The following is a 26,567-nucleotide window of genomic DNA, read 5'->3' as shown; positions in this document are numbered from 1 at the left end:
TGTGCAGATCTGCGTTGGCACCTGTTGAACTTTGCACTTTCTTCTTCTGTATGTGCAGCAAAATAATGAGTACAAATACTGAATATTAGTAGTTTATAAAATATGCAATTATTCAAATATCGTTTGAATAACTGTTACATATTACAGAAAGCCCTGTGTGCATTTAAAACAGACGTACTAATGTGCTGCTGGAGGCTGTACTCTCCTTCCTCTGGGTTGAAGAGCTGCATTCAAGGACTACATGCACCGAACAGTTATTTATATCCTAATATGCATATCATATGCACAACGTTCTTCTTGTTGGAACATGTTCCCAGAAAGCGTCCTCAGCTGACATCGTTTGTTGTGACGGATGAGTTTAGGAAACACAAACCTGTCTGCACTTTGTAAGATTATATAATACAAGATAAGAATGTAAAACATATACTTGACTTGTATGTATCATAGAAAAGATAGATAGATAATCTAAATGTTTCTTTATTTTTGCTATTTTCAACAAATCCCAACATTCTATTGTTTCTGTTTGTTGCACTTTTGTTTGGCTTATTTGAAGCTGTTGTTGCACTTCAATGATTTCACCTGTGAAGCTGATGTACCTGCAAGTTTCTTGCTGTTCGGAGTTCTATCCTCATGATTGTTTGCACTTATTGTGTCGCTTTGGACAAAAGCGTCAGCTAAATGTAATGATGTAATGTCATTAGTCCGTCTCCCCTGCATGTGGCACTCTGGAGCACACCGGCTCCTTCTGAGGACTTTAATCTTTTAATCTGTGTGTGTGTGTGTGTGATAATTAGAGAAATATTGAATCCCTTTAAAAAGCCTCAGAAAACATCTTATTTTTAGTTGTATGAAAATGTTGATTGAAGTTTTATTCCTGTTTGGTTTGACACATTTGTTTACATTTGGATTGCCTGTAACATGTTACTTAAATGTTTTTATAATTACATATAATGTATTTAGTTTTCTGCTACTTCTCTTTAGTGTGAGTTGTCTTTGCGTACACTGCAGAAAGAGAGGCCCGTGCTTTAGCGTTCACTCCTCTCTGTAGTGATGTAGGTTTACAGTTGTCGCACCTTAGCTCCATTGTGTCTGTCCGTGTAACTTAGAGCTGAACAGCAGATCAAAGCAGCGGTCTCCATAGAGAAACGCCAAACAAAGACAGATATGCTCACAATGTGGGCCGTGATGGACTCTGAGTGTTGTGAGCAATAATTAGTGCCGACAGCCACCTGAAGGCACATTACCTCTCACTTCCCTGTCTCTTAACTTATGCAACCAGTGTTTTTACAAGAGCTGAGAGAACACTTCAAACAAGACCACACACACACACACACACACACACACACACACACACACACACACACACACACACACACACACACACACACACACACACACACACACACACACACACACACACACAGTAAAGGAACAAACCTGAACAAGCAATAGTTCATATAGTTACGCTCACATATTATCAATTGATCAAAATAATAATAATGTTTATTTATATAAAGCTTATCAAAATCAATGATTAAGAAGATATTTACAAAAAGAAAAGAAAAAATTCAAGTGAATAGTAAAAAAAAATATTAAATTGAAAAAACAAAATGAGGAATAAAGTATAGAAAATACCAATATGCACACATAAATATAAATATAAAAATACACAAACACACATTTGGTGAAGCACCAACATTTTGCAATATTTTGGACAAAGAAAATCAAGATATGTGATATTTTGGAGTGAAAATGAAGACGAGACCTGGAAAGACCTTTCCCCTGCAGACATTCAAGCACATGTGTCACTAACAACAGTGTTAGCTGCTGATTAAAGTTATGAGTGACACCTGTGCGTGTCAGAATGTCTGCTGTCTAAAGGTTAAAGGAGAAACTATTCTCTGATGCCGGCTTATAGGAACATTTATTCAGAATATACACGTTGCTCCTGTGTTCACTGCATTGTGTCTTTATGTGTGCGAGTTTGAGTAACTTGTTTTCATTTTTCATTTAACAAAAACTAATGAGAAATATATTTATTTTTATCATTTTATTTTTTTAAATGAAGTCGGGTCCTTTTGTTACTTGTTTGCCATTATTGGTACTGACAGTGGTGAAGTGCAAGTTACACAAAAACTGTACTTAAGTACAATTCTGTCTACTTTATACTTCCACCGCCTCTACTGAAAATACATGAGGACAAAACAAAGGAAAGATACACATACAAAATATAAAACAATGATAAGAACTAAAGTAATAGAGCGCACAAATGTAAAATAGAACAAAAGAAATATATGTCCTGTATTAAAAAAAACAGGGAGACAAAAGGAAGTAGGTCAGGAGCATCTCAGAGCAGCACCAACACCGCCCCCATGTGTTCATTATACAGAACAGCGACGTGCTACTAAACCAACTAATCTCTTAATTATATTATATTATATTTCTAGTCTACAGTTTTGTACTTCCACAATTATGGAAATTGTTTTTTTGTTGTTTCTTTTACAATATTGTATTTATTTATTATATTTAACACGTTTTTTGTTTTTTAAGACAAATAATGCGGTTATGTAATTGATCTATAAGCTTCCTGCTGTTTTCAAACAAATAATCATCCCTGAATATCTGCATAACTCTTCTCCTCTGGATGAGATTCTGGCAAAAAGTGGCAGAGCTGTCACCATGTTTGTAGTCCACAGTGTGTTGTAGTCCTATTTTTGATTCTACCCAACCTGCAGTCCCCCAAATCACCACCAGGTGGAACCATGCTACCAATGACATTATTATCCAGGCTCTCCATTGCAGCTGCTGTCACATATCATCTGAATTGGTGGTGGATTGAAAGTGATGATAGAAAGGCATTTATTGTGAATGTAGTTTTGCAAATTCAGCAGCTTTTTGGAACTTCCTCATACACGTTTCAACTTGTCAAAATATGTTACCCACAGTTTCTAGGAATATGTGAATTAATTTGGGGGAAACATTAATGTCACTTTGAATCATTTCTGTCATAACAGTAAGTAAGTCTCCAGGGGAAATGACCTAAAACTAATGTGCAAATGTTTACAGATGATTTTAACTTTGAGGTCATTTATTCTGCAGGACACACATGCAGACCAGAACACATAGAACTAACAGAGTTTCCACTTTGGCACAGACAACTTCTGAAATACAAATAAAAAGACACTGTTTTACATGTTTGAGGAACATTTTCATTAAAACCATCTGCTTAATGCACAATGAGCTGGTGTAGTATCCCTGCATGTACTGTGTGATATAAAGATGAGGTCGTATTTGAATGCTAACTGACTAAATGAGTGTCGTCTTAATGCCCAGAGGAAATGTTCTTCTCTGACCTCAGATGCTCCGCTGTGGGACTCTTTTACAAATTGGCCGTAAAGCCTGACATGAGAGCTGAATGCCCTCTGAAGGATGTTTAACCCTGCAGGGAAGAATGACATCCCACCCAATTAATCCAGTATTAATAAAGAATCAATCAGTTGGGACGTGATATTCAAGGCCTGCTAATTGTTGAGTTTATGAACATTTAATAACGTTACCTTTGATACTTGTTGAACTTATTAACTTTTAATCCCTGACCTCATCCATGATTAATAACTCTGTCTGATCCTTTTTATAAATGAGGCCCCAGCTCAGTCTTTGACAGATGGGCAGCCCAACTGCTGCCAACTGCTTTCCATGCAATATTCAAGATGTATTACACACACACACGCACACACGCACACACAGACACACACACGTGTGCCCATCACTCTTACTAGGAGTCAGACAAAGGGGGAGTCTCACTGCCATGAGGGCGTACGCCTGCTCAGGGTATAACTCTTCTTTCTACAATTTCATCAGCAAGACCCAGAAATCATTTCCATAAGAGAAGCATGCAGGTGTAGCAGAGGACAACTATTGTCCACTAAGTCAGTGTATCAGACTTTAAACTGCAAACATCAAACCTAATATTCAAAATAAGTCTTATTTGCTCAATTGTTTAAATTACTTTTAAACAAATAAATAACGTATTACATTTTCTTGACAGTTTGAAGTTTATTTCAGTTAAAACTTCTTTAATGATTAGTTATAATTAGTTATAAGAAATTAAAGTCACTATATAACCAAATGTTTCACCAGGATGTTTTTTGTACATTAAATTATTATTAAAGTCATGAAAAAAGGACTTCAAACAGAATAACTTTTGTTTTACTGAAAACATTTTCATTTGAACCCCTAAAGATTACAGAACATGAGATTAGATTTGACTTCGTCATTGTATACAAGTGTCGCTGCAACAAAACAGAATATGTAGCAAAATAAAGCAAATAAAGCAAATAAAGATGCTAAACTGAGGAAGTGATGGAGAGAATGTAAAGCAGGTCCGATATCTACAGTATGAACAAAGCTAATGAATGGTATAATACAATGGTTATGTTAAGTATAAACAGTAATATACACTGTAACATAGACAATATGTACATGTGAATATGGTCACACATCGTTGGAATGCAGATATTTTATTAGAGATGCATTTTCCAACACATTTTGGACGATTGCCGATATCGATATACGCATAGTCTATATTAATAAATGATCTGCTGATGATGTGCCAATATCATCGTGCATAACACATTTTTATACTTTACATTATTACATTACAAGTATTTAAATATGTGTTTCTTCTTCTTTACTCTCCAAGGCAACAAAGCAAACTCCAACCACTGCCATGAGATGCTGCTGAAAGCTCTGGAAGGAAACCTAGTAAGTGGACTTTGAGTTAAGAATTCAAAGTACTCATTTCTAAAAGAGTTTTAAACCCCCTGACTCTCTTATAACACACTTTCTTCTATATATTTAAACATGATTTAGCTTTGTGGTGAGCTATCAATCATTCATCATATGAGAAGTTATAATGATTGTCAAATACATTAACACTTAAAATGTCCTTATATTTACTTATAATTACGTTATAATGTGTTATAAACACACGAGTGAATAATTGTATGCTGCGTATAAATGCTTAATTAGGGGTGTGAAAGTAAAGTGTTACTGGGAGTTTGTTTTAACGTAAACACAAGTACATATCAGATATTTGCAATAAACATATATTGAAAACTCAACATCTGTAAACTGAAGACATTTCTGACTTAAATCCTGAACGTGTAACTCCGTCAGATGATGGTGGTCTCGTCTAAAGCTGCGTCATCCCTCAGAGTTTGAGCCCCCGACACACACGGGCTGCATAGATTACGATCAGCTAATTAAAGGCTCTAAACATTCGAGTATTCACACACAAATTCTCTCACTGAGCTTGTGTGTGTTTTCAGTTTGCTGCAGCAGGAATCAACTGACAGACACTTAACAAGCTACTCAACACACCACCAAACCGCTGTCTCACGCAGCGAGCTGGGGGGAGACTCTTCTACACATGTACTGTTGATAGAGACGAGACAACTAACAACTCAACCACTGAAGCATCTTCAGATCTTAAAGCAATTTGACATCATTATTATTACCATACCTGTGGACAAAAATGTGGCGAGAGCCGATAATAAATAAACAACACCCAAAAAAGTCAGCTGGGGACCAATTAAAACCCTTAAATCTGGGAAAAGTCATTTATCGGCATAAAAGAGAAATATTTGTAATAGTTTCAAAACCACACTATGAAGTAAATTATCCAATTGCACAAGTTATGCATCAAAAAGTAAAAGTGTGTAAGTATAATCAGGAATATGTACATACAGTATCAAAGGTACGCAGTGCAGAACAATGGCATATAAATAAATAAATAAATATTCATTTACATAAAGAAGCCACATACAAGAACTTTATCTGAATTTTAAATGAAAATTGGCAAAACGATGATTTAATTCAGATATTGTCTGATTTAAGTGAAGAAGAAAACTTTTGGTACTTGACGTCGTAGATACTAAACTGTAGTTTTATGATCACCATATCATATAAAAATATACTCAAAGCCCTGTCAGGATGTGTCGCTGCACTCTATAACCCTCCTCCTCCTCCTTCCTCTCTTTAACCCCCACATACATCCACCGCAGCCTCCCGTCTTCGTCCCCTCCTCATCTTTTGTCTGCCTTTCCCTCCAGAATTCCTGGCCAGAGGCTCGAGCCTTCTCCCTCTGTGTTGTTGTCCATCTGTCGGCTGCCGGGCCCGCTCCACAGGCAGATGTTTACTCCTTCTTCCTCAACCTGGGCCTGGAGGTGAGGGGGGGGGGGGGTTAGTGGTGGTTGACCGGTGGAGGGGTGACCTATGCCAGGGGAGAGTCTGCATTGACACCAGCGGGGACAATAAGAGGGAACAATGGTGTGGATGAACACCAGGGAGGTGGTGGGGGGAAGCAGTGGCTGACCGTCTCCATGCATACGTACACATTCATCTGTGAAAGGACTGTGGAGATGCAGAAGAAGAGAAGTCAGTGTGGTTACTTATTGATGCAGCCTCATCACAGCAGGACTCATCATTCAGAGTATGAATGTGTTTCCAAATGTATGTTTTGTTACCTAGGAAACACTGCATCCTTTTAAAAAATGTCCATGCCCTTTAAAAAGACAAGTTACGTAATGTATTTCCTGTCGATCAATGATAATCCTCACTTCATACCTCTCCAATGTAAATGTATTTATCTTGCCCCTGACCCACCACGACTAGAATAAATCAGAATACTTTACACAAGACAGCTATGCTACATAAGGTGCTGTAAACTTTGCAGTGGTGACCCTCTTATTCCCACTTTACTCTAAAAACAGTGCTTTTGGCAACATATCTGCATCGGCTCAGTTTACACATCTTTATCTTGAAAAACCTCTAATCAGAAACGTCTGCTCGCAGGAAACCAGCAATCCTGTGATAAGGACAACACTGGGACAGTGTTTCACTGTAGTTACAGGAAGAGTTCTGTCGCAGTTATTCTCCTCAAAGCTTAGCAGAGAAGATCGATTCCACTCTCTTAAAGTGAAGCTACAGCTAGCAGGCGATTAGCTTAGCTTAGCAAACGACTCGGAGCAGGGGAAACACGCAGCGTGGCTCTGCACAAAGATTTTAAAAAGCTGACTAGTACTTCTGCATTTGACCAATGTTATATTAAATTAAATTCATGAGTTCAAACTTAAATACACTGCACCACCAATATCTACTGTAGCTGTATTTTGCAACTTCTTAGTTGTTTCTTATTATGTTAGGGGACTTTTGATATTACTGCTGGTCTTTATCATGAAGCTTTTATCTGGGGTTGAAAGGTGCTTTATAGATAAGTATTTATTTACTCAGTCACTGGACCCACGGGGGTTAGTGCTCAACGTGGTGGAACTACTGTAGTAAAATATAGAAGAAATCTGGATTCTGGAGTCAGTCGGCCGCTGCAGTTCTGGGATGTAGTTGTCACAGTAACTTGCTCTTGTGGTAGAAAAAGGTCGTAAATAGCTGTGAGAGAAAAGCAATAGATTCCTGCTGTGGAATGAAGTTGAGAGACATTTTTCTTGCGAGCTTCCTGCCTTGTTAATGAGCTCCAGCGTGGTGTCGTCGGTCTGTTTGACTTCTCCTCGGCCCATGTGACAGTCTGGCCGCTCTGTGATGGAGCTGCCACTGAGTGTGTTAATGGTCTGTTTGAACTAGTGTCAATGTTAATGCTGCTGCTGCAACATTTCCAGATAAGACCAATGCAAACGCATGAGTAAGTGTCCACTTAACTGCTCAGTGACTGTTCTCCCATCAGCACCCGGCACTGAGTTTTAGGTTGTCTGTCAATTTAGCAACGCTGATAAGAAGATCCTTAAAAGTACTTTTCATCACTGCTGTACTGTAGTACAGCTTAAAGGTGCTCCCTCCCAACCAGATACATGTAAATGCTGCTTTCATCATGAGTAATGTTTCACTCTTAGTACTTACTTTTAATCTTTTACATTTATTTATGGACAGACTGTACATAATGTTCACTCATTCACATCCAGGGCCAGCTCCTCAGTGTTTTACTTAATCCTTATTGTTATACGTTAATACGTTAATACTTAAACTTATATTTTTGTAATTCTTGTGTCGTTTTTACCTTTATTTTAGTTTTATCTTATCTGAAGTACATTTCACTGATAACACTTAAGACTTTAACTTAATCATTTGAACGCAGGACTTTTACAATATTGTGATGTTGCTGCTTCTACTTACAGTAAGTTCAGTATATTATAACTTGTACCTACACAACAAGAGGTGTACAACTTGCATCACATGTGGGTCTCAGAGCGGCTTCAGAGGAACACTGGAGCGATGTGTGTTTGTGTGTGGGTGTGAAACTCTCTCTCGTCACTTCACCCTTTTCTCTCTGCTGTAAATGGAGTTCAGATTGTTGAGCGTTGAGGCCATCGGCGGGAAAGAATCCATTATGAGTGTCCCAATTACAGGTTACCACAATCCATGCCGGCAAACTGCCTGCAGAGACACACACTGTGTGTTTAACTGAGTCTGCCAGAGAAATCTATCAATAATACACCGCAGTAATGAACTTTATCCACAGAGCCCTTTTATATCCAAGGTTCCTTTATTTGTATTTCTGCTTTCTGTGTGCAGGTTATTTGTGCCGGTCAGTAAAACTATTGGTCTCCCTTGTTTAAAGGAAGGAAGTTCTAGCTCTTTAAAATAATCCTGCTGACAATACGCCATAAGAAAGCAAAAGTCTGTCCGATGAGGCACCCTGCGTCTGAGGTCCTTGATGTAAAACAAAGTTTGGGAACAACTGGTTTAATCTCCCCGACTTCACAGAGCCAAATGTGACGTCTTATAATGTCTTTTATTGTTCAACACAAAGTCAATTAGAGATTAATGGACTAACCGCTTCAGCTCCACTGTGAAATATGTTTTTGTTTAGTATTTTATGGTAGCAGCAGTAGCTTTGGTCCATCAACAGATTTGTGAATCTTGCCCCCTTGTTACGTGTGGCTGTTGGTGTGAGCTTGTGTGAAGCGGTAATTGTTGGCAGTGGGGAGTCTGTGCAGGTTTGGTGGCAACAGAAGGTGTCGGGAGGGTTGAGGAGGTTTTATTCGGGGTGAGTCACCGTCTCTCTCCCCCCTCTTGTCTCTTCTTTTCAGATGTGGGGGGGGGATCCCGGAGTCACAGGCCTGAGCTTGTGCCTCTCCAAGGAAGTTCATTAAACTTCATTTACATCCGTGATGCAAATTACACAGATACTTTATCCGAACAGTGACTGTTCCAGTGAACAGTGCTTCTTCCACAAGCCAAAGGTCAGTACACCCCCGTGCTTACAGCTCGCGGTCACGGTTTAGTTGGAATACTAAAAGCACTGTTGTGCTGAGTGCTGCCTGCGTGATAAGGTATCAGATTCTAAATGACACATAACTGCACCTTCAGCATTGTAAACACAGCCAGGGCTGTACACCAGAGACCTGGACTCAACAGAGTGTCGAGGAGAAACTGCAGAACCACAAACACAAACATTGCATAAACCTCAGGCAGAATATACTCAGGTGCTTTTACTGCTTACATCTGTCAGTTGGATTGCATCAGCAGTCTGGTTGAACGAGTTACAGGCAGGGTAGGTGTGTTTCACTTTACAATAATTAAACGTTTGGACCCTGTTTGCAGAGTTACTAGTGCTGTGAACTTTCAAAATGGAGTCCGCAAGAGCCACACAGCAGGACATAAGGGCCTAATCCAGAAGGCCATACATGTGTGTCTTTGTTGACACCAGCAGCGCCAGAACCAATGAAAACACTTATATATTATCTATTCCACAAATACACTGAAACTAAACCGTTACAAGAATAAACAGTGTGGAGTATTTCCTTATTTGAATAAAGACATATTTCTTATCTTCTTATGTCTTTTTTTTTTTTTTTTTTTACTGGTATGGTTCTCTGGGACTTAGGTTTCAATTGTTCTCACATTAGAAACAGGAAGTGATGTTCGATGTAGGAAAATATGAATAAAACCACTTTAAAATCTGCTGACTCACACACCAACTCACAAGTGTACCCGCAAATGCAAACCACACACATACACATGACATTACATTGATGCATCTTCTGCCTATGTCCATACTGTCTTTCACTGTTCTAAACATTGATACTTTTAACATGATTTTAGAAAAGAGAAGAATGGTGGGGCAGAAAAGAGAGCAACATCAAAAAGTAGTATTCACCCTCTGACAGTAGTCAAATACTGATTTGTCTGAGTCACTTTGTGTGGGAGGAATATGAGCTTGGCTGCCATCACCGGTAGGCCTATGTGTGCACACAGGCCACAATGTCCTTTAACAAAATGTTGCAAAGATGAGAGAGTATGTAAGAAGATCTATCTTTATATCCTGGGTATCCAGATATCTAAATCAGGTGCTATTTAATCTATTATGCAATAACCTTTGATTTTACTTGCATGCGTGAATATTGAGATCTTTTAATATGTCTTAACTTGTGGAATTATAAACAGGCGAGCGCACACATTATCCTGTTTTTAAACAGTATTTTTGCAAAACTCTGTCCTCCACTTTGAGTCTTTTTTTTAATCCAAGTTTATCTTATTTAACTAATTTAATAGTGTCTATGTATCTTTGTATACATGCATGCAAACATATATTATGTCTTTATGTGTGGACATACCGACTTGCAGGACAGCCATTTTGTAATTGTAGATGTTAGCAAAGCTCTGTCTTCTTTTTACCCTTTCTTTTCTAAATCTATCAGCATCCAAGTGAATCTTACTTCACAAACTTTAATAAAAATAAAAAAACTCCTAAAAGCAGGTATATTTATCTGTAAAAAAGATATACTATTTTTGACGCATTAATTTGTAAAAAATTAGAGACCACAATTGAGAGTCTGAGAACAAAAGATATCTGAGCAGAAAGATGAAAATGTAAAGGAGTGTGTCACATCCTCCTTCTTCTCCCCCATCCGGCGAGAGGACAACAGCGGAGAGCCGTTCCGCCCTCTGATTGGTCAGCTGGATGTAACAACAGTGCTGATTGGCTGAAAGATTGCCGCTCCTGAGCTTCTATTTTGAACATAAATACGAGCAGCTTCAATCTTTTCTCTCACAAACCAGGGTCTGTCAGAGAGGGAGTACGCAGTGCTGCACCTCTCTGACACACATAACAACTATGAGGCTTTAGTACTTTAGAAAGACCGAATCAAAGGTTTACTCCACACGAAACCACCGAGTCACTTCCAGCCGGTGTTTCGGATCGTATGTTTGGAAATGTTTTCTTAAATTTTCGCTAGCTAACTTGTTAGCTTCTGGGTTAGCTTGAAGTTTGGACCGTCTTGCTAACTTGTCACTTTCCGACCCTAAATTTGAACTAAATCTAACCGTAAGGCAGTAACATCTGCACGATTTGTACAAATTGGACAGCTAAAGATGGAGTCGGTTGATCTTTATGGCTGCACCAGTCCTGTTAACACCGTTAAGAGAAGCAGGCCCGACGGGATCCCCGGGCTTTCCTCGCTCTCTCTGCCTGAACTCAGCACAAAGAACACGCACTGCAGGGACCTGTTCTCCCCTGGACCCGCCGCTGTGCTGTCTCCTGTCACCAATCTGGCTCTGGACATGAACAATTTAGCTGGACTTGGAAGGTATTATTATGATTATTATTACCATTATACGTGTTATTTTGTCTACTTATTTACATGATCTGCGGCTTCTGTTTTTTTGCATGGCTTACTAGCATGCCATGCCTGGTTTACTGTCCACATTACTGATTTCCCCTGTTCATCTTTCCCCCACACAGCCTATGCGATACCCCGAAAAGGAGAAAGCATGCTCTCCTTGAGAAGATTCCCTCCTTTGCTTCTGACGTCTCATCTGATGCTGGTGAGCCCCCATAAAACTCTATTGTCTGTGTTAATTGATGCCATTAGAATTGATGCCTGAGGCCCTAATGTATGTCACTTGCATCTCATTTCATAGCCATGTCATTAAGATGTGGTTATCTGATTATGTATTGGTTTTTAGTACTGAAATGTGTAACTTCTGTGAATTTAAGCCAAAATGCCAAACATTACTGTGTTTCCAATTTCCCTTTCATTAGGATTTGCTACTTTTCTTTGTCTTATTTGATAGTTAACTAGATCATACATCACTTGTGTAAAATTCAATCCAACTTTAATGTTAAGTTGCGGTTAACCTGGTTGAATATCCAAAAGTCACCTGCCACGGTTCTAAGACATCGGTATTCCTCTTGCTGTTGGTGCCAGTTTACCACCTGATTCTTATATTGATCTGTGACACAAATCTCCTCCTTCAGGCCTCGGCATGGATCCCCCGAGTCCCATGGATGCTGTTGAAATGGACGACACGTAAGTCGCACTGTCCACGTCATGTCTGTTCTAATCAATCAGCCTGTGAGCTGTGACCCTCTGCTCATCCCAACACAACCCCCCACACCTCCCCCCTCCGCTTGGGCTCAGCTGAGCCAAGCACCAGTTCTCATCTGTAGGATTATTGTTCTACCGTTGGCTTTAAGATGACGCCTTCACTGGTTTTATTTTTGCTAAGATTAGCTGATAATGACGTGTGAGCTTAACTTTCTATAAGTTAAGTGAACGGGTGAAGACATTACATTTGCTTGAAACATGCGAGGCCCCTTTTATCTTGCCCAGTTTGTCGGCACATCCTCAGTTTGTAATCTTGGGTGGCCCTTTATCTTCGTTCTGAGTTGGGTGAGTCTCTGCAGACATCTGCTGCTCTCTGATGTGCAGCTTCCTTTACAGCAGCATTTGGTCCTCAAGACCTCATTCACCTCCTTAACAGCTGCTCTGTTGCTAGGAGTTTTCCAGGTTGGGGGAGGACATGCCCTGCGCCTGGGTTTAATGATACCCCCCCTCTGGGTTTTGGCACACTCTTCCTATGCACTGTTATTTCAATAGGAATAGGGGGGCTGGAGTTTTTTCTGCGTCAGGGCCATTGAAATGAGGGCACCCTAGAGAACAACTGCCCCCCCCCTCCTCTGGGTCTGCATTGAATGGGACACGCTCTCTTCTCGACAAACAAAGGGCTCTTGCAGAAAAGGGGTTGGCGGCATTGGCTCCAGCAGGCATATGGTAGATTAGCTGATCTCTGCATCACTCCCCCCCCACCACCACCACACACTCACACACTGAGCTCTCCACTCATTTAGCATACAGGTGGGCATTACTCCAATGCAAAGACCACCTCTTGCCTCTGCATTCACCCAACTTCCTCTAGTCCAACCGTTCCTCTCGCTTTCTCAATGGAGCTCCGGAGTCTTTGTCTTTGTAGTTTATGAGCACAAGGTGTTCTTCGACTGCCAATGAAGGCCCCCCAGCCTCTTCCCTCAGCAGGTTATTTCATAAAGACGTGTTACTTGTCGTCAGGGCTGATCATCTGTTGATCAACCTCAAGATGTAAGGATGACAAAACGAGCACTTCTGAGACATGAAGTTGGGCTCTGAGAAATCTTAATCCTTTCTGTGAATGTTTACACGAAGTTATTGCTTTGTCATATTCTTGTACAATATGTTTGAATCTGCTTTTATATTTTCAACCTTTAACTCATTTTGTCGTGTTTTCCGTTGCAGATTTGAAAAGGCCATTCAACAGTCGAGCAGAGTCATCAACGAGTAAGTTGCTTTCTACTCATAAACCTAAAATCATCAGCGCTCTGATGTTTCAAACAAACGGATTTGTTTTGTATTGACTGTAATTCCTTCCTCTGCCTTCAATTACAGCAGAATGCCAATTCGAAGAATCAACTCATTGCCAGTAAGTAGATTTATCGTGTTGTTTACACACAGAAGCCTCGCAATAAAATGAACATCAAACTTGCTGCTGGGTTTGAGGAACATGAATTTGTCTTTCATATTCAGTGAGTTTGAAACGTCCTCGGTGTGACAGAGTGTTTCCAGCTGCTGAGCTTCTTCTGACTTGGATCCCTCTTCTCTCCCCTCAGCTCCAGCTCCAGTGTTTCAGTCCGTCCATGAAGGGACAGGAAACAGATTCTCACCGCTATGGAATCTTCGGACAACAACCCTCCCAAATGACGGCCTCCTCCTCCTCCTCTTCCTCTCAGCGACACAACAAGGAGAACATGCCGGAGGTCAGTGAAGCGGTTTGCGTCACACATCACTGAGAAGCTATATTGTTTGGACTGGTTAGATGCAGTAGTAACCATAGAACTTATGTAATACTCAGAAAGCTGATTTGTTGCCGTGGCGAAGGCATTGCATCAGTTTGTGTTAAAAGTTTGGACTCAAAGTTATTATTGGAATAATGTTGACGCATCGGGAGATTAACCAGACAAATATGTTTTCATCTTCTTTAAGTTTATGGTTTGTACAGATGCATCTTGTGTGTAGCCCAGCAACAGATGTGAAAATGCTTCTTAAAGTGTTGAACATGGATTTACTAAATGTTCCTTTATTTTTCAGGAGGGCTTTGAATTCAAGAAACCCACCAAGCCTGTGTCGCGGTGTCGCATGCGCTCCTTCAACAGCAGCCTGGCAAAGGATGCGTTTTCCCGCCGTCCCTGCTCCGCGCCGGCCCTCATGGTACATGAACGTGTGAAGAATCTGCAATCTCTGAGCACAAACGTGGTTCTAACGCTAACGCTCGCCATCTTTTCCCTCGTCCAGTTCTCTTCACCTCCTCCGATCCAGCAGCTTGACTTCTTTGAGTCCAGCCCCATGTTCCTGAGACGTTCCTCGCCCACTTCCCCTGTAAACGACGACGAGGCCGACGACGGCTTCCTAGAAGTTCTGGATGACAACATGGAGGTGAGGCATTAACACTGACGTCGTCAGTAAAGAAACATTAGTTTGAGAGAATTCAGTGACACTTTTATTTATCATCTGCACTCGTCTCACAACGGACTGATTTGTCTCCAGCAGAACGACTCTGGGATGCCGATGGGAATGGCGAGCTTGCTCACTGCCCCGCTTGTGACCGACGCAGGAGAAGGCTCTGTGAGTGTCTCTGGTCACTTTATGTAAATGATATGTCGGGTACGGGGTTTAGAGGTCATCGTACTCGCACAATGTAAATGAATTCAGTTTTAATCGTTCTTTTGTCTCCAGCCTCTGATTCGCTGCCGTCCACGGAGCCTGTTTCGCTCGCCCTCCATGCCCAGTCCGCTCCCGACCCGTCACGGAGCTAAGCGTCCCGACTGTCCCGGAGACGAAAACACTCCGGTCAGGGTGAAGAGGCGGCGCAGCGTGGCGGGAACACAGGTCACCGCCCTGGAACAAAACCCCGAGTCCCCAAGAACGGTGAGTCCTGACAAGACCGTCGGTGTTCGTATACGAGGTGTCGATAAAGTAATGATGCCAGTGTTTCCATGGCGAGTGGCGAGGACGCAGCACCATCCTGTTGCATAAAGACCAGACACCAAGAGATGCAGATAAATCATCAGATAGTTATGGATTACCTGGAGACATTTATTCTGTTGCTCCAGATTTAAAATAACTGCAGACGATAAATAAATAAATAATTTATATTCAAGAATTCTTATCAGATACGAACCACAGATCTGCTGCTCTGGTTTATTGTGAAACCATATCGCTCGACCACCATGTTGATCGCATTTTTAGAAAACAGAAATGGCTGCGCTCAGATCTGCAGGCTGACCCTCGTCTCCTCGTGGAGGTGAAGAAATGCTTCCGGAACATCCGCTGAGGCCGACGGGCTATTGTCACCAGCTTCACAGACGATCTCAAAGGACCTCAGCTTCTCCTCGACTGCCTCCTTAATGTGTCCGTCCTCTCTTGCAGGGCAGCGCCCTGCTCCACAGGTCCAAGTCCTTCTGCCAGACGGACATTGAGAAGCTGCTGGACGGCGAGGGCAGCCCTAACGATCTAATAGGAGATTTCACCAAGGTAACGACGTTACTGCTGCTCCTCACACGCTCACTTGATGCTGACAAATTACTCGTCTGATCCAATTTCTTTGTTTTTGTCTTTCAGCCTTTTGTACTGCCCACAGTGGACGGCAAACATCAAGACCTCAAGTACATCACCCCGGACACGGTGAGCAGCGCGACGCTGAGCTGACATCAAACAGTTATCTCCGTGTTTTCACATTTCTAATATTAAAGTGTTTCTGGTCTCCAGATGGTTTCCGCTCTGTCCGGACAGTTTAGTCATCTGGTGGAGCGAGTCATTGTCATGGACTGCCGCTACCCCTACGAGTTCGAGGGAGGACACATCAAGGTGAGTCGCCTGCGTCCCGTTTGTGTCACTTCATCTAACGAGGTTGTTTCTCCCTGATGCGTCCTGATCGACACAAGAATCAAATGTAACTCGTGATTCTCTTTATTTTGATGTGGATTCTTAAGCACATTTAAACACAATAACTATCTTTGTACATGAAGGATGTAAAGATCCGGCAGCACCTGAAGGTTTCGTCTCACACGTCAGTGTTTCTGCAGCTTTGTTCCTGTAATGAAGTGTTTGTGTTCGTCTTGTCGTCTCAGGAAGCTCTGAACCTGCACCAGGAGAATCAGGTGGAGGATTTCCTCCTCAAAACTCCCATCGTCCCCGTCTGCCCGGACAAACGAGTCGTCATCATCTTCCACTGCGAGTTCTCGTCAGAGCGCGGCCCCCGAATGAGCCGCTTCGTCAGGGAGCGAGACCGCGCCGTCAACGAGTATCCCAACCTCCACTACCCCGAGCTCTACATCCTCAAGGGCGGATACAAAGACTTCTTCCCTCATTTCCAGGTTAGTTTGTGCTTCGTGTTCCTCTCTGTCGGCCACTCGAGCTCGAACTGAAGCATGAAACTGTTGACTGATCACTCAGGATCCACTCGGATCGTTATTTTGCCATGAGATTGGATCTTCGTGCTGTTTGAGGAGACGTTCATAATCAAAGTGCCTTTTTCTGCACCAGCACATGATGTGCACATTTCTGTGTGTGATTGACAGATCGTTTATATTTTGGATCATTGAAACGTCGACCAAACGTCTGAAGGGAAGTTTGTTGTAGACCTTGGGGTCGGTATATTTAACGATAAGCTTTGAGTTGAGATGATTCGTCACGTGTAAAGAAGTTATTTTGTCAGGACATCCAGCCCCCCTTTCATCATCGGGCAGTCCTCAGTGATGGTTGAATGAAACCCTGAATGTCTCGTTCTCTTCCTGCAGGCACAATGTGAACCTCAGGCCTACCGGCCGATGCACCACGAGGACTTCAAGGAGGACCTGAGGAAGTTTCGTCTCAAGAGTCGCACCTGGGCCGGGGAGCGCAGCAAGAGAGACATGTACAGCCGACTGAAGAAGCTGTGAGCGCCTCCTCGTCCTCCCAAACTGCCTCTGAAACACACTCGCCCTGAACAGACAGAGGCCTCGCCCCCACCATACAGGAAATACCTTCTGGGATTGCGCCAACAGAAGGGATTTTTTTTATAAAGTCCCTGAAAGTTTCATTTAACTCTAGCAAAGTTAGTTATTTATGCAAATTTAAAGGGTGAAAGACGTGACGAGATGAACGCGTGACGTAAAGCTGCCGCTGATGATCAGCCAACAGATTTCTTTAAGAAGCAACGTGAGCGTTTTTAAAAACCACTTGGACCTACTGCCTGTTTTACTTTATTTTTATAATGCTGGCATTTGCGGCACAAATTGCAATAATACAAACCAAACCACACTGCCAAGTCTTTCAGTCTCTTACTGGATATTTTGTTTGCATTTGTCATGTCTCACTTTATTTAAGCACTTAATTTAAATACCTCTTAAAATGGTGCTTTTTTTTTTTTTTTACGGCTTTTTATATACTTTTTTTTTTATGAATTGTGTTTACCCCATTTAGAAATTGATTTGTTTAAAGAATGCCTTTCTGTAGGCGTCCCACGATGCACATTGGATATTTGAATAACGAGTTGTGCAGTCTTAAGACCAAAGCAAACGAAGATCTTTCTGATGCTGCAGGTCAGCAGCTGTTGGGACTTTTGATCTAAAATGTTTTGCTTTGATTCCTTTAATTTCCAGAGATTAAAATATCTTCCCCTCTGCAGAGCTAATGATGTCCGTTTATAATGAATGGGGTGGTTTGAATATTTTGGTTCAGGCTCGTGGGGGAGCTGCTGAAATAAAAAGCCAAATGTGTGTTCAACTCATGTTCCGAATCTTTATTTAAAATCTTCAGAACGACATTTCTGCCGTACTCTTGGGTAGGACTGACAAAAGGTTCTCTGCAGATACTTATTGGTGATTTCATTTGATAACTTTACTGCATGTTTCTGTTCAGAAGCTTAATTTAATACAACAAACTCCTCAGATGTCTTCAGAACAATGCTGTAATGCTATTAGCATGCAACACGACGCCGCTGGTGAAGCCACCAGATGATTCAAATATCAAGGTTTGTTTTTAAAGTCCATAGAAAGTTCTTCCCCAACAATTCTGGTAGTTTTAAGTGAAGCATTCAGTTTGTCTTTTATATTGTGACCATGAGCTGCAGCTCACTTACAGATCGGTCTGTTCCAGATTTAAAGCTTTATATTTGGAACCAGCCGACGGGCTCGGTGTGCAGCGTCCCTTTAAAACAAACTAGACTTTCCACTTTTGAACTCTAAAAGCTTGTTGGTTGTTTGTTTGTGCTTCTCTTCTGCGTGGCGGGGACACAGCGGTTCCTGTTTTTCAAATCTTCCCTCTCTAGCCGACCTTGGGAGTGGCCTCCCTGCTGCAGCGCGTGCCCCGGACACACACACACACACACACATTCCTGTGTGCAGAGGGAGTGGCATCCAGCCATGTCCTGACAGGAGGGGATAGAAATCAGCCACCACGTGCTGTAAACACGTGACCCATCTGATGGAGAGGTTGTAAAAAAACCACCTCCCTCCTTTCTGGAACTTAACCAAAGTTTGAAATGGGGCCGTTTCCCAGCAGCCATGTGGGTTTGTGAGAGTCTTTGTTTGCATTCCACGGATCTAAAGACAAATTTACAGCCAACTGTTTCTCGCTGACACAAGTGTCTGTTGGTCGTCTTGTGCAGCTCAACTGAAGATGCTTTAACTCTTTACGCTCGGAGCCTCTAAACGAGCTTCACTTCAAATCTACAAATCACTCCTTATAAAATAAAAGCTAAAGATTGTTTTGGATGTCTTTGTTTTATTTCTTTGATGCAGATTTTAAATTTGACACAAGTTTAAAGAACAGTTGATTTCAGGGAACACTCGTTTGGTTTGCATTAAACAGGATATGATTTGTTAGAGGTGCAGAATGTGTTTCCAGTCGCTATGCTAAGCTAAGCTAAGCTATGCTATGCTAAGCTAAGCGACTGCTGGCGTCATGTCTTCATACTTATCATACGGCCATTTTAATCCAGAAAACGTGCCGCATTTCCCCAAATGTTGAGCCCGTCCTGTCCTGGACTTGATGCCTGTGAGGAGGTTTTGGCATCACAGGTGTAGATGATGGTTCTCAGTGGGGACGTTCTCTCAGGCACCACCCTGTAGAAGTGCCCCTAAAACACGACCCCACCCTTCCTACCACCACCCCTCCTGTGTGAGTCCACCTCTTAACCCCGGGGTCCTTCAGGCAGCTGCAGGGATGAATCAAAGGTAAACTGACAACCCTGCGAGGCAGTGAAACCTCACACGGGGTTCAGAGGAAGGGTGGAGCGCTGTGGGTTTTGCACTTTATCGAGCATGAATACATTTTGCTGCTCTCGCTCGGCTGAGATTATTTCACCATTCAGGATGTTTTCACTTCCTCATGTCCGTCGCATGTTGTCTTTAGCTCCCTTTGTTTCAAACTGGCGGGCCTCGTTGTCATTGGTCCCGACAGCCCTTCCCATCACCCACTTCCTGTTGTTGTTCTTATTCAGCTGGTTTGTTGCATTAGAGGGAAATATGACTCATAGTTTAAAATAACTGTGAAACTTGCTCTGACTTTTCCTGTGGCGTCAGAGACACGAGGCGCTGCACATCCTCCACGCTCGCTGCTTAAACACTTAACATCTACAATCTAAGTTCCACACTGACACTGAGATCTGGCTCCACTTTCACTATGAATTGTTTCTGATTCTGGTTAATCATTCCTGCAGATCTGCTCATTCTCTCCTTTACTGCGGTTTAATTATTACACCGCTTCTCGTCCACACCTTCTCATGAGACGCTTCAAACACAACAAGTGTTGCCGTAGTAATTAGTTGTTCATGTAAAAGCAGGATTTCACTGTTTGAGGTGGAGCTCATTTTAATATGATTATTTTCATTCTGGATTATTTTCTACATGAATAGTTTAGTTTAGTCAGAATTACCCAGAGTCCAAAGTGGATTAATGGATTGTTTTTCAAGCTTTTTATATGGTTTCTGTGCAGAAATCTTAATTTGTAAGGTAACTAGTTACTAAAGCTGTCTAAAAATGTATTTAAGTAAAGAGTTATATATTAATAAATATAATAATTCCCTCTGAAATCGTCTGAAAAGAAAATACTGAAGTAAAACACCTCAACATTAGATTAGATGTTGAAGTCCTGCTCCAGTGGAGACTTTGACCTGCTGGTGGCGCTAGATGAAAAGTGTGAGGATCAACAAAGTCCTTCAGATTCATCTGCTCGGCCCCGTGAACGTCTCTTCAAGATTTAATATCAACCCATCCTGTAGTTTGTGAGATATTTGAGTCTGGACCAAAGTGGTGGCCGTCCCTACAGACAGTGAACCGCATGCTCTCGTCTCAGAGCTGTAAACACGAGCAGAGCACAAAGTCACAGAAAGAATCCCAGAAACAACTGCAGCCATCACGTCCTCCGGTCCTGTTACAGCAGGTCAGACACACACACACACACACACACACACACACACACACACACACACACACACACACACACACTCAGAGTAAAGAAGCGTGACCAGCAGCAGCTGTTGGATTAACAGCTGCCAGTGTGTCAGCTGAGACCCTGAAACGCTCAGCTGCAGCCTCCTCCTGCCTCTCAGTCATGTGTTCATCTACTACACGACTCTACAGTCTCCCTTTTAGTATTTTAGCTTCTACTAATGCAAAACACAACAGCATATATAGCAATATAGGTGTAAAGATAGCAATATATAAAAATGTAAATGTAAAGATAATTCAATAGAATCAGGGATTTTAAAAAGTGGTCAGACAGCGGGATGAAACAAAATGTGAAAGAACAACATTACATTTTCTCAAATGAGAGGTTGGTTCTTCCCTGAATGTCCTTGTCTATATTCCAAATGTATAATATAATATAATATATATTTAATATAGCATAACATAATAGTATAATATAATTAGATACAATATAGTATAATATGTTATAATATAGTAAAATACAATACAATATAATTTAGTATAGTGTAGTATAATATAATGTAATATAACATAATATATTATACTGCAATATATAGTATAGTATATTATATTATGGTTCAATATAATATAATATAATATAACTTAATATAATATTATATAATGTAAAATAAAACAAAAATAAAACAAAATAATATGATATACAATATAATATAATACATCATTTAATATAATATAATATATAATATTATATAATATTATATTATGTAATGTAATGTAATATAAAATAAAACAAAATAATATGATATAATACAATATAATATAATACATAATTCAATATAATATAATATATAATATAATATTATTATATAATGTAATGTAAAATTAAACAAAAATAAAACAAAATAATATAATATAATACAATATATAATACATAATTTAATATAATATAATATATAATATTATATAATGTAATGTAAAATAAAACAAAAATAAAACAAAATAATATGATATAATACAATATAACATAATACATAATACATAATACAATATAATACATAATTCAATATAATATAATATAATATAATACAATATAATACATAATTCAATATAATATAATATATAATATTATATAATGTAATGTAATGTAAAATAAAACAAAAATAAAACAAAATAATATGATATAATACAATATAATATAATACATAATACATATTACAATATAATATAATACATAATTCAATATAATATAATATAATACAATATAATATAATACATAATTCAATAATATATAATATAATATAATATAATATATAATATTATATAATGTAATGGAATGTAAAATAAAACAAAATAATATAATATAATACATAATTCAATATAATATAATATGATATAATATAATATAATATAATATAATATAATATATATAATATATATAAATTATATTATATTATATTATATTATATTATATTATATTATATTATATTATATTATATTATATAGTGCGAGCGCCATCTGGTGGTTCAAACTAAGCAATACAACGGTAGCCGAGAGCGGTCAGCTGACCAACGCGGAAGTGAGTAAACAGTGGAAACATCACAATTCACGGTGCTCGTGAGAAATAAGTGGCTTTTTTTTGGAGCTTTTTCTCCAACATGGTTCGTTGTTTCCTGATCCACACAGTCTGTCCGGTCAGTGCTCTTGGTGCCGGGGAGAGTCGACTGCTTTACTCCCGGGTCTTCGGTCCAGACGAAGGCATCTTTACCGAGCAGGACCGGGAGCTCAGCCCGGAGGAGAGACGAGTTCTGCAGAGGGAGAAGACCGCTGTGGTAGCGAGGTGAGCGGGGTTAACAGCAGGGGGGAGCGGGGTTAACAGCAGGGGTGAGCTGCATTCACACTCTTGTGCACATTTAGATGCAACATATACATCCTCTAATAAAGTATGAAATATGTTAACAGTATATAAAGTAGCTGAAATGTAATTAATTAAAGGTTTTAAATGCAGGACTTTTACTTAGTATTTCTACTATCACTACTTTTAGTTAAATAAATAATGATAATGTGCTTTTAATGCGCAGTGTGGTGACATTTTAAAACATGCAACAGCTGTCAAATTAATGTATTGTAGTAGAAATAGCAGAATATTTGTAGTGGAGGTGAAATATAAACTCACATAAAATATAAATATCCAAGTAAAGTAAAAGTTGTATACCTTATTTACTCACCTGCTCTTTGATAATCGCATCAACTGAATTAATGCACATAATTGTACTTAAGTAAATATACTTAGTTTGTTACACACATTATAAACAAAGGTTTAAAATCTATTTATTAATACTTCTAACTTATATTTAACTTGTGCTGCTAGTACGGCTTTTATTTATTTATTTAATTGTAACTTCGTTACACTGTTCCACTGCTGCACGTCAAGCAATGTGACTCAACAAGGTTCTCCAGCGTGAAGTGTGTAAAAGTTCTAAATGATTAATGTATACTCGGTTATTAATGTTAAAATGCTGCATCTGTACTGTGTGAGCTCAAAAGTAGGGAAACAAGTTTTTATTAAAATTAAAGTTCTTAAATAAACTATTTGCTTGTTTTTCTTCATTTAATTTAATCGTAAATTAAATACTGGACTTTTTATTTTAATTTTGTCTTTATTTTTAACACTAAACCCACAAAACATAATGAAATAAGAGGATTGATGAACGAATGATGAAAAGGAACGTTAGTTAGTAACTTATCTTAGTTATGATTAAGATGATGATGAAGAAATAAAATCTGTGTTTAAGATAAACATACATATATATTTAAGATATATATGTATGTTTATTACGTATATTAAAGATAAATATATATTTTTATATTTATTTTTAAGAAATATATATATAAATATATATATTTTAATATATTTTTTTTAATATATATTTTATATATATATATAATATATATATATAAGAAATAGAGTGAGTACAATGTAGACAAATAAGTATCAATAAAGATAATACGATTGAAAAGCTTTCAGACCTCTGATCCTCTGCGCCTCAGGCAGGTCCACAGCGCTGTCGCTCTGTCCCGGGACGCTTCAGGTCGGCTGCTGGTGGAGTCGTTGCCCGGCGAGGAGGCGCTGGCCCTGCAAGAGGCCGACAGCGGGGTGGTGCGTCTCAGAGCCGGAGACCCCTTTCTCCGAGGAGATGAGCGCTCTGTGGCTGGGAGTCCAGAGTCTGGGCTTCACGCTGGTCTGCGAGCCCCACGAGAACCTCCTGCTGGCTGAGGGGACTCTACGCAACCTGACCCGGCACTGCCTGGAGCACCTGCACATGCTGGGGCAGGGCAGCGAGGTGAGCACCACACACATGTTTCCATTGTCAAGAAGAGGCTCCCGCACGTCTCTCTCTGTTGATAGCATTTTATAATAGGAATATTAAATATAAAAAGTGGTTTATCAAACTTACTTTTAAATGTTTTATTATAGTGTTATCATTATAGGAATTATGCATGACATAAATCACACGTATCCCCCGCTGCAGTCCTCCAAAGGTATTTGAGAAATGCTGCGCTAGAGCACCAAATGTGTATTAATCCGCCGCTCAAAGTAGTCCCCAACAAATACTCCGTCTCCTCCTGTTGGATGAGACTTCCTGGACTGGCTGGGAGTGTTTGCAGCTTTAATGATAACGTATTCAAATGAAACCCTTTGCAGCAGAGTGTTTATGAGCGATGCTAGCTAAATGCTCAACAGCAAAAACTCATTATATGATAACAGAAATGAGACCGCAGCCGTACAGCTTTTATTACCTTATCTGCAAACGTTTAAAGTCTTTAACAACGACTTTCCCTGCAGGTCCTGCTGAGGAGCAACCGCCTCGACGCTCTGCTCAGCCGCCTGCTTCCTCACGGGCAGCTCCTCTTCCTCAACCACCGCTTCGCCCAGAGTCTGGAGAAGGAAGTAGCGGCTTACATGGCCAAGTGAAGCGCAGCAGCCCGCTGAACGACTTCCTGTTTGAGCTCTATCACTGCGAGCTGCGACTGCCGGCTTTACAAAGCAAACTGTTGTTTACCTTTGGTGGCAGAGCGGACTGCTGGCAGCTGCTGCTTCTGATTGCATGAGGTGGTGAACACATAGAGAGGTAAATATCTCCCTCAGCCTCTTGCAGCTCGCTGTTGACTGTTTACTGTGTGGGAGGCTTCGGTTCAAATCCTGTTTGTCAAATTGAAGAGTGGAAAGGAAAATATGGCAGATTAAAGAGTGCAGCTGAAGAGGCCAGTTAAAAGCTGCTCGTCAACATCAAAGACTGCTGTTTGTCTGATTCTCCGTACTCTAAATGTCCTCGTGTCACCTTCAGGAAACATACGTGACTGTATTCTGTGGGTATAAACACATCTCAAAGTGCATCGCTGCATCATTGTGACTTCTAATGCACCTTTTGTTCCTGAAGAGAAATGTGTGTGTGCAGTACGTGTGATTCATCTCATAGTAACAAACAGCAAAAATAAATGTTAATTTTAAACCAGAAATATCATTATTCTTGAGAAACAGTGACATAAAATGTTTTAAAAACTAAAAGATGTCGGCAGAATAAAACAGGAACTGATGAAGTACAATGGAAACATCCAGACACAACAAATGTTTTCCTGAACCTTGTAAACATCTGTTGTACCTCCGACTGCCCCCCCCCCCCCCCCCCCCCCTCCCTCGTGGCCTCCTGAATCTGTCTGGGTGCCAACATCAATTGCTTTGATCATCTCCTTTTTTCCCCTGTATTAAAAAATAAAACTAATTTTAAGCATTACCCAAGGCGCTTTCTTTGATAGTTGTGTACTCTGCAATCAAGGACACACGGTGCGTTTTCCAAAGATGAGGCACCGGGGATCGCACATTAAAAATGATAGAGCACACGAGAGAAGGATTTAGAGGTTGTGAACATCTCATGGGGAATAAAAAAACCTCGATGTCAGCTGGTTAAAAAACACCTGTGAACTGAATAACACATTCAGATCAGCGTTGAGTTCCACTGTGCGACCAGCAGAGGGCGCTGTTGTTACTGTGAGTTCCACTGTCCGACCAGCAGAGGGCGCTGTTGTTACTGTGAGTTCCACTGTCCGACCAGCAGAGGGCGCTGTTGTTACTGTGAGTTCCACTGTGCGACCAGCAGAGGGCGCTGTTGTTACTGTGAGTTCCACTGTGCGACCAGCAGAGGGCGCTGTTGTTACTGTGAGTTCCACTGTGCGACCAGCAGAGGGCGCTGTTGTTACTGTGAGTTCCACTGTGCGACCAGCAGAGGGCGCTGTTGTTACTGTGAGTTCCACTGTGCGACCAGCAGAGGGCGCTGTTGTTACTGTGAGTTCCACTGTCCGACCAGCAGAGGGCGCTGTTGTTACTGTGAGTTCCACTGTCCGACCAGCAGAGGGCGCTGTTGTTACTGTGAGTTCCACTGTGCGACCAGCAGAGGGCGCTGTTGTTACTGTGAGTTCCACTGTGCGACCAGCAGAGGGCGCTGTTGTTACTGTGAGTTCCACTGTGCGACCAGCAGAGGGCGCTGTTGTTACTGTGAGTTCCACTGTGCGACCAGCAGAGGGCGCTGTTGTTACTGTGAGTTCCACTGTCCGACCAGCAGAGGGCGCTGTTGTTACTGTGAGTTCCACTGTGCGACCAGCAGAGGGCGCTGTTGTTACTGTGAGTTCCACTGTGCGACCAGCAGAGGGCGCTGTTGTTACTGTGAGTTCCACTGTGCGACCAGCAGAGGGCGCTGTTGTTACTGTGAGTTCCACTGTGCGACCAGCAGAGGGCGCTGTTGTTACTGTGAGTTCC

General features: G+C 40.7%; 2 protein-coding genes across 3 annotated transcripts; both read left to right on the top strand.

Moving 5' to 3' along the window:
• Nucleotides 1-11,060: 11,060 nt before the first annotated feature.
• Nucleotides 11,061-18,089, top strand: cdc25b (cell division cycle 25B). 2 transcript variants are annotated; one of them, XM_029461317.1, is made up of 15 exons: nucleotides 11,061-11,600; nucleotides 11,756-11,838; nucleotides 12,272-12,323; nucleotides 13,566-13,607; nucleotides 13,716-13,749; nucleotides 13,937-14,083; nucleotides 14,415-14,534; nucleotides 14,619-14,759; nucleotides 14,871-14,948; nucleotides 15,060-15,251; nucleotides 15,753-15,857; nucleotides 15,945-16,007; nucleotides 16,092-16,190; nucleotides 16,454-16,699; nucleotides 17,123-18,089. In XM_029461317.1, exons 1-15 carry the CDS (start codon nucleotides 11,386-11,388, stop codon nucleotides 17,261-17,263), a joined length of 1,758 nt encoding a protein of 585 aa, XP_029317177.1. In that variant the 5' UTR covers nucleotides 11,061-11,385; the 3' UTR covers nucleotides 17,264-18,089. The 2 variants fall into 2 exon arrangements, with proteins under 2 accessions (XP_029317177.1, XP_029317178.1); XM_029461318.1 differs by having other exon boundaries at nucleotides 11,386-11,600; nucleotides 14,874-14,948; nucleotides 17,123-17,263.
• A 4,228-nt stretch (nucleotides 18,090-22,317) lies between these two features.
• ap5s1 (adaptor related protein complex 5 subunit sigma 1) lies at nucleotides 22,318-25,447 on the top strand. The gene is given in 4 exon segments (XM_029460684.1): nucleotides 22,318-22,592; nucleotides 23,804-23,933; nucleotides 23,935-24,096; nucleotides 24,600-25,447. Coding segments are annotated over 4 exon segments (603 nt in total). The 5' UTR covers nucleotides 22,318-22,410; the 3' UTR covers nucleotides 24,729-25,447.
• The last annotated feature ends 1,120 nt before the right edge of the window (nucleotides 25,448-26,567 follow it).

Source organism: Cottoperca gobio, chromosome 22, assembly GCF_900634415.1.
Source record: "Cottoperca gobio chromosome 22, fCotGob3.1, whole genome shotgun sequence".
Lineage (NCBI taxonomy): Eukaryota > Metazoa > Chordata > Actinopteri > Perciformes > Bovichtidae > Cottoperca > Cottoperca gobio.
The sequence above is the reverse complement of the archived record's forward strand: the minus strand, read 5'-3'. Positions and strand labels throughout refer to the sequence as shown.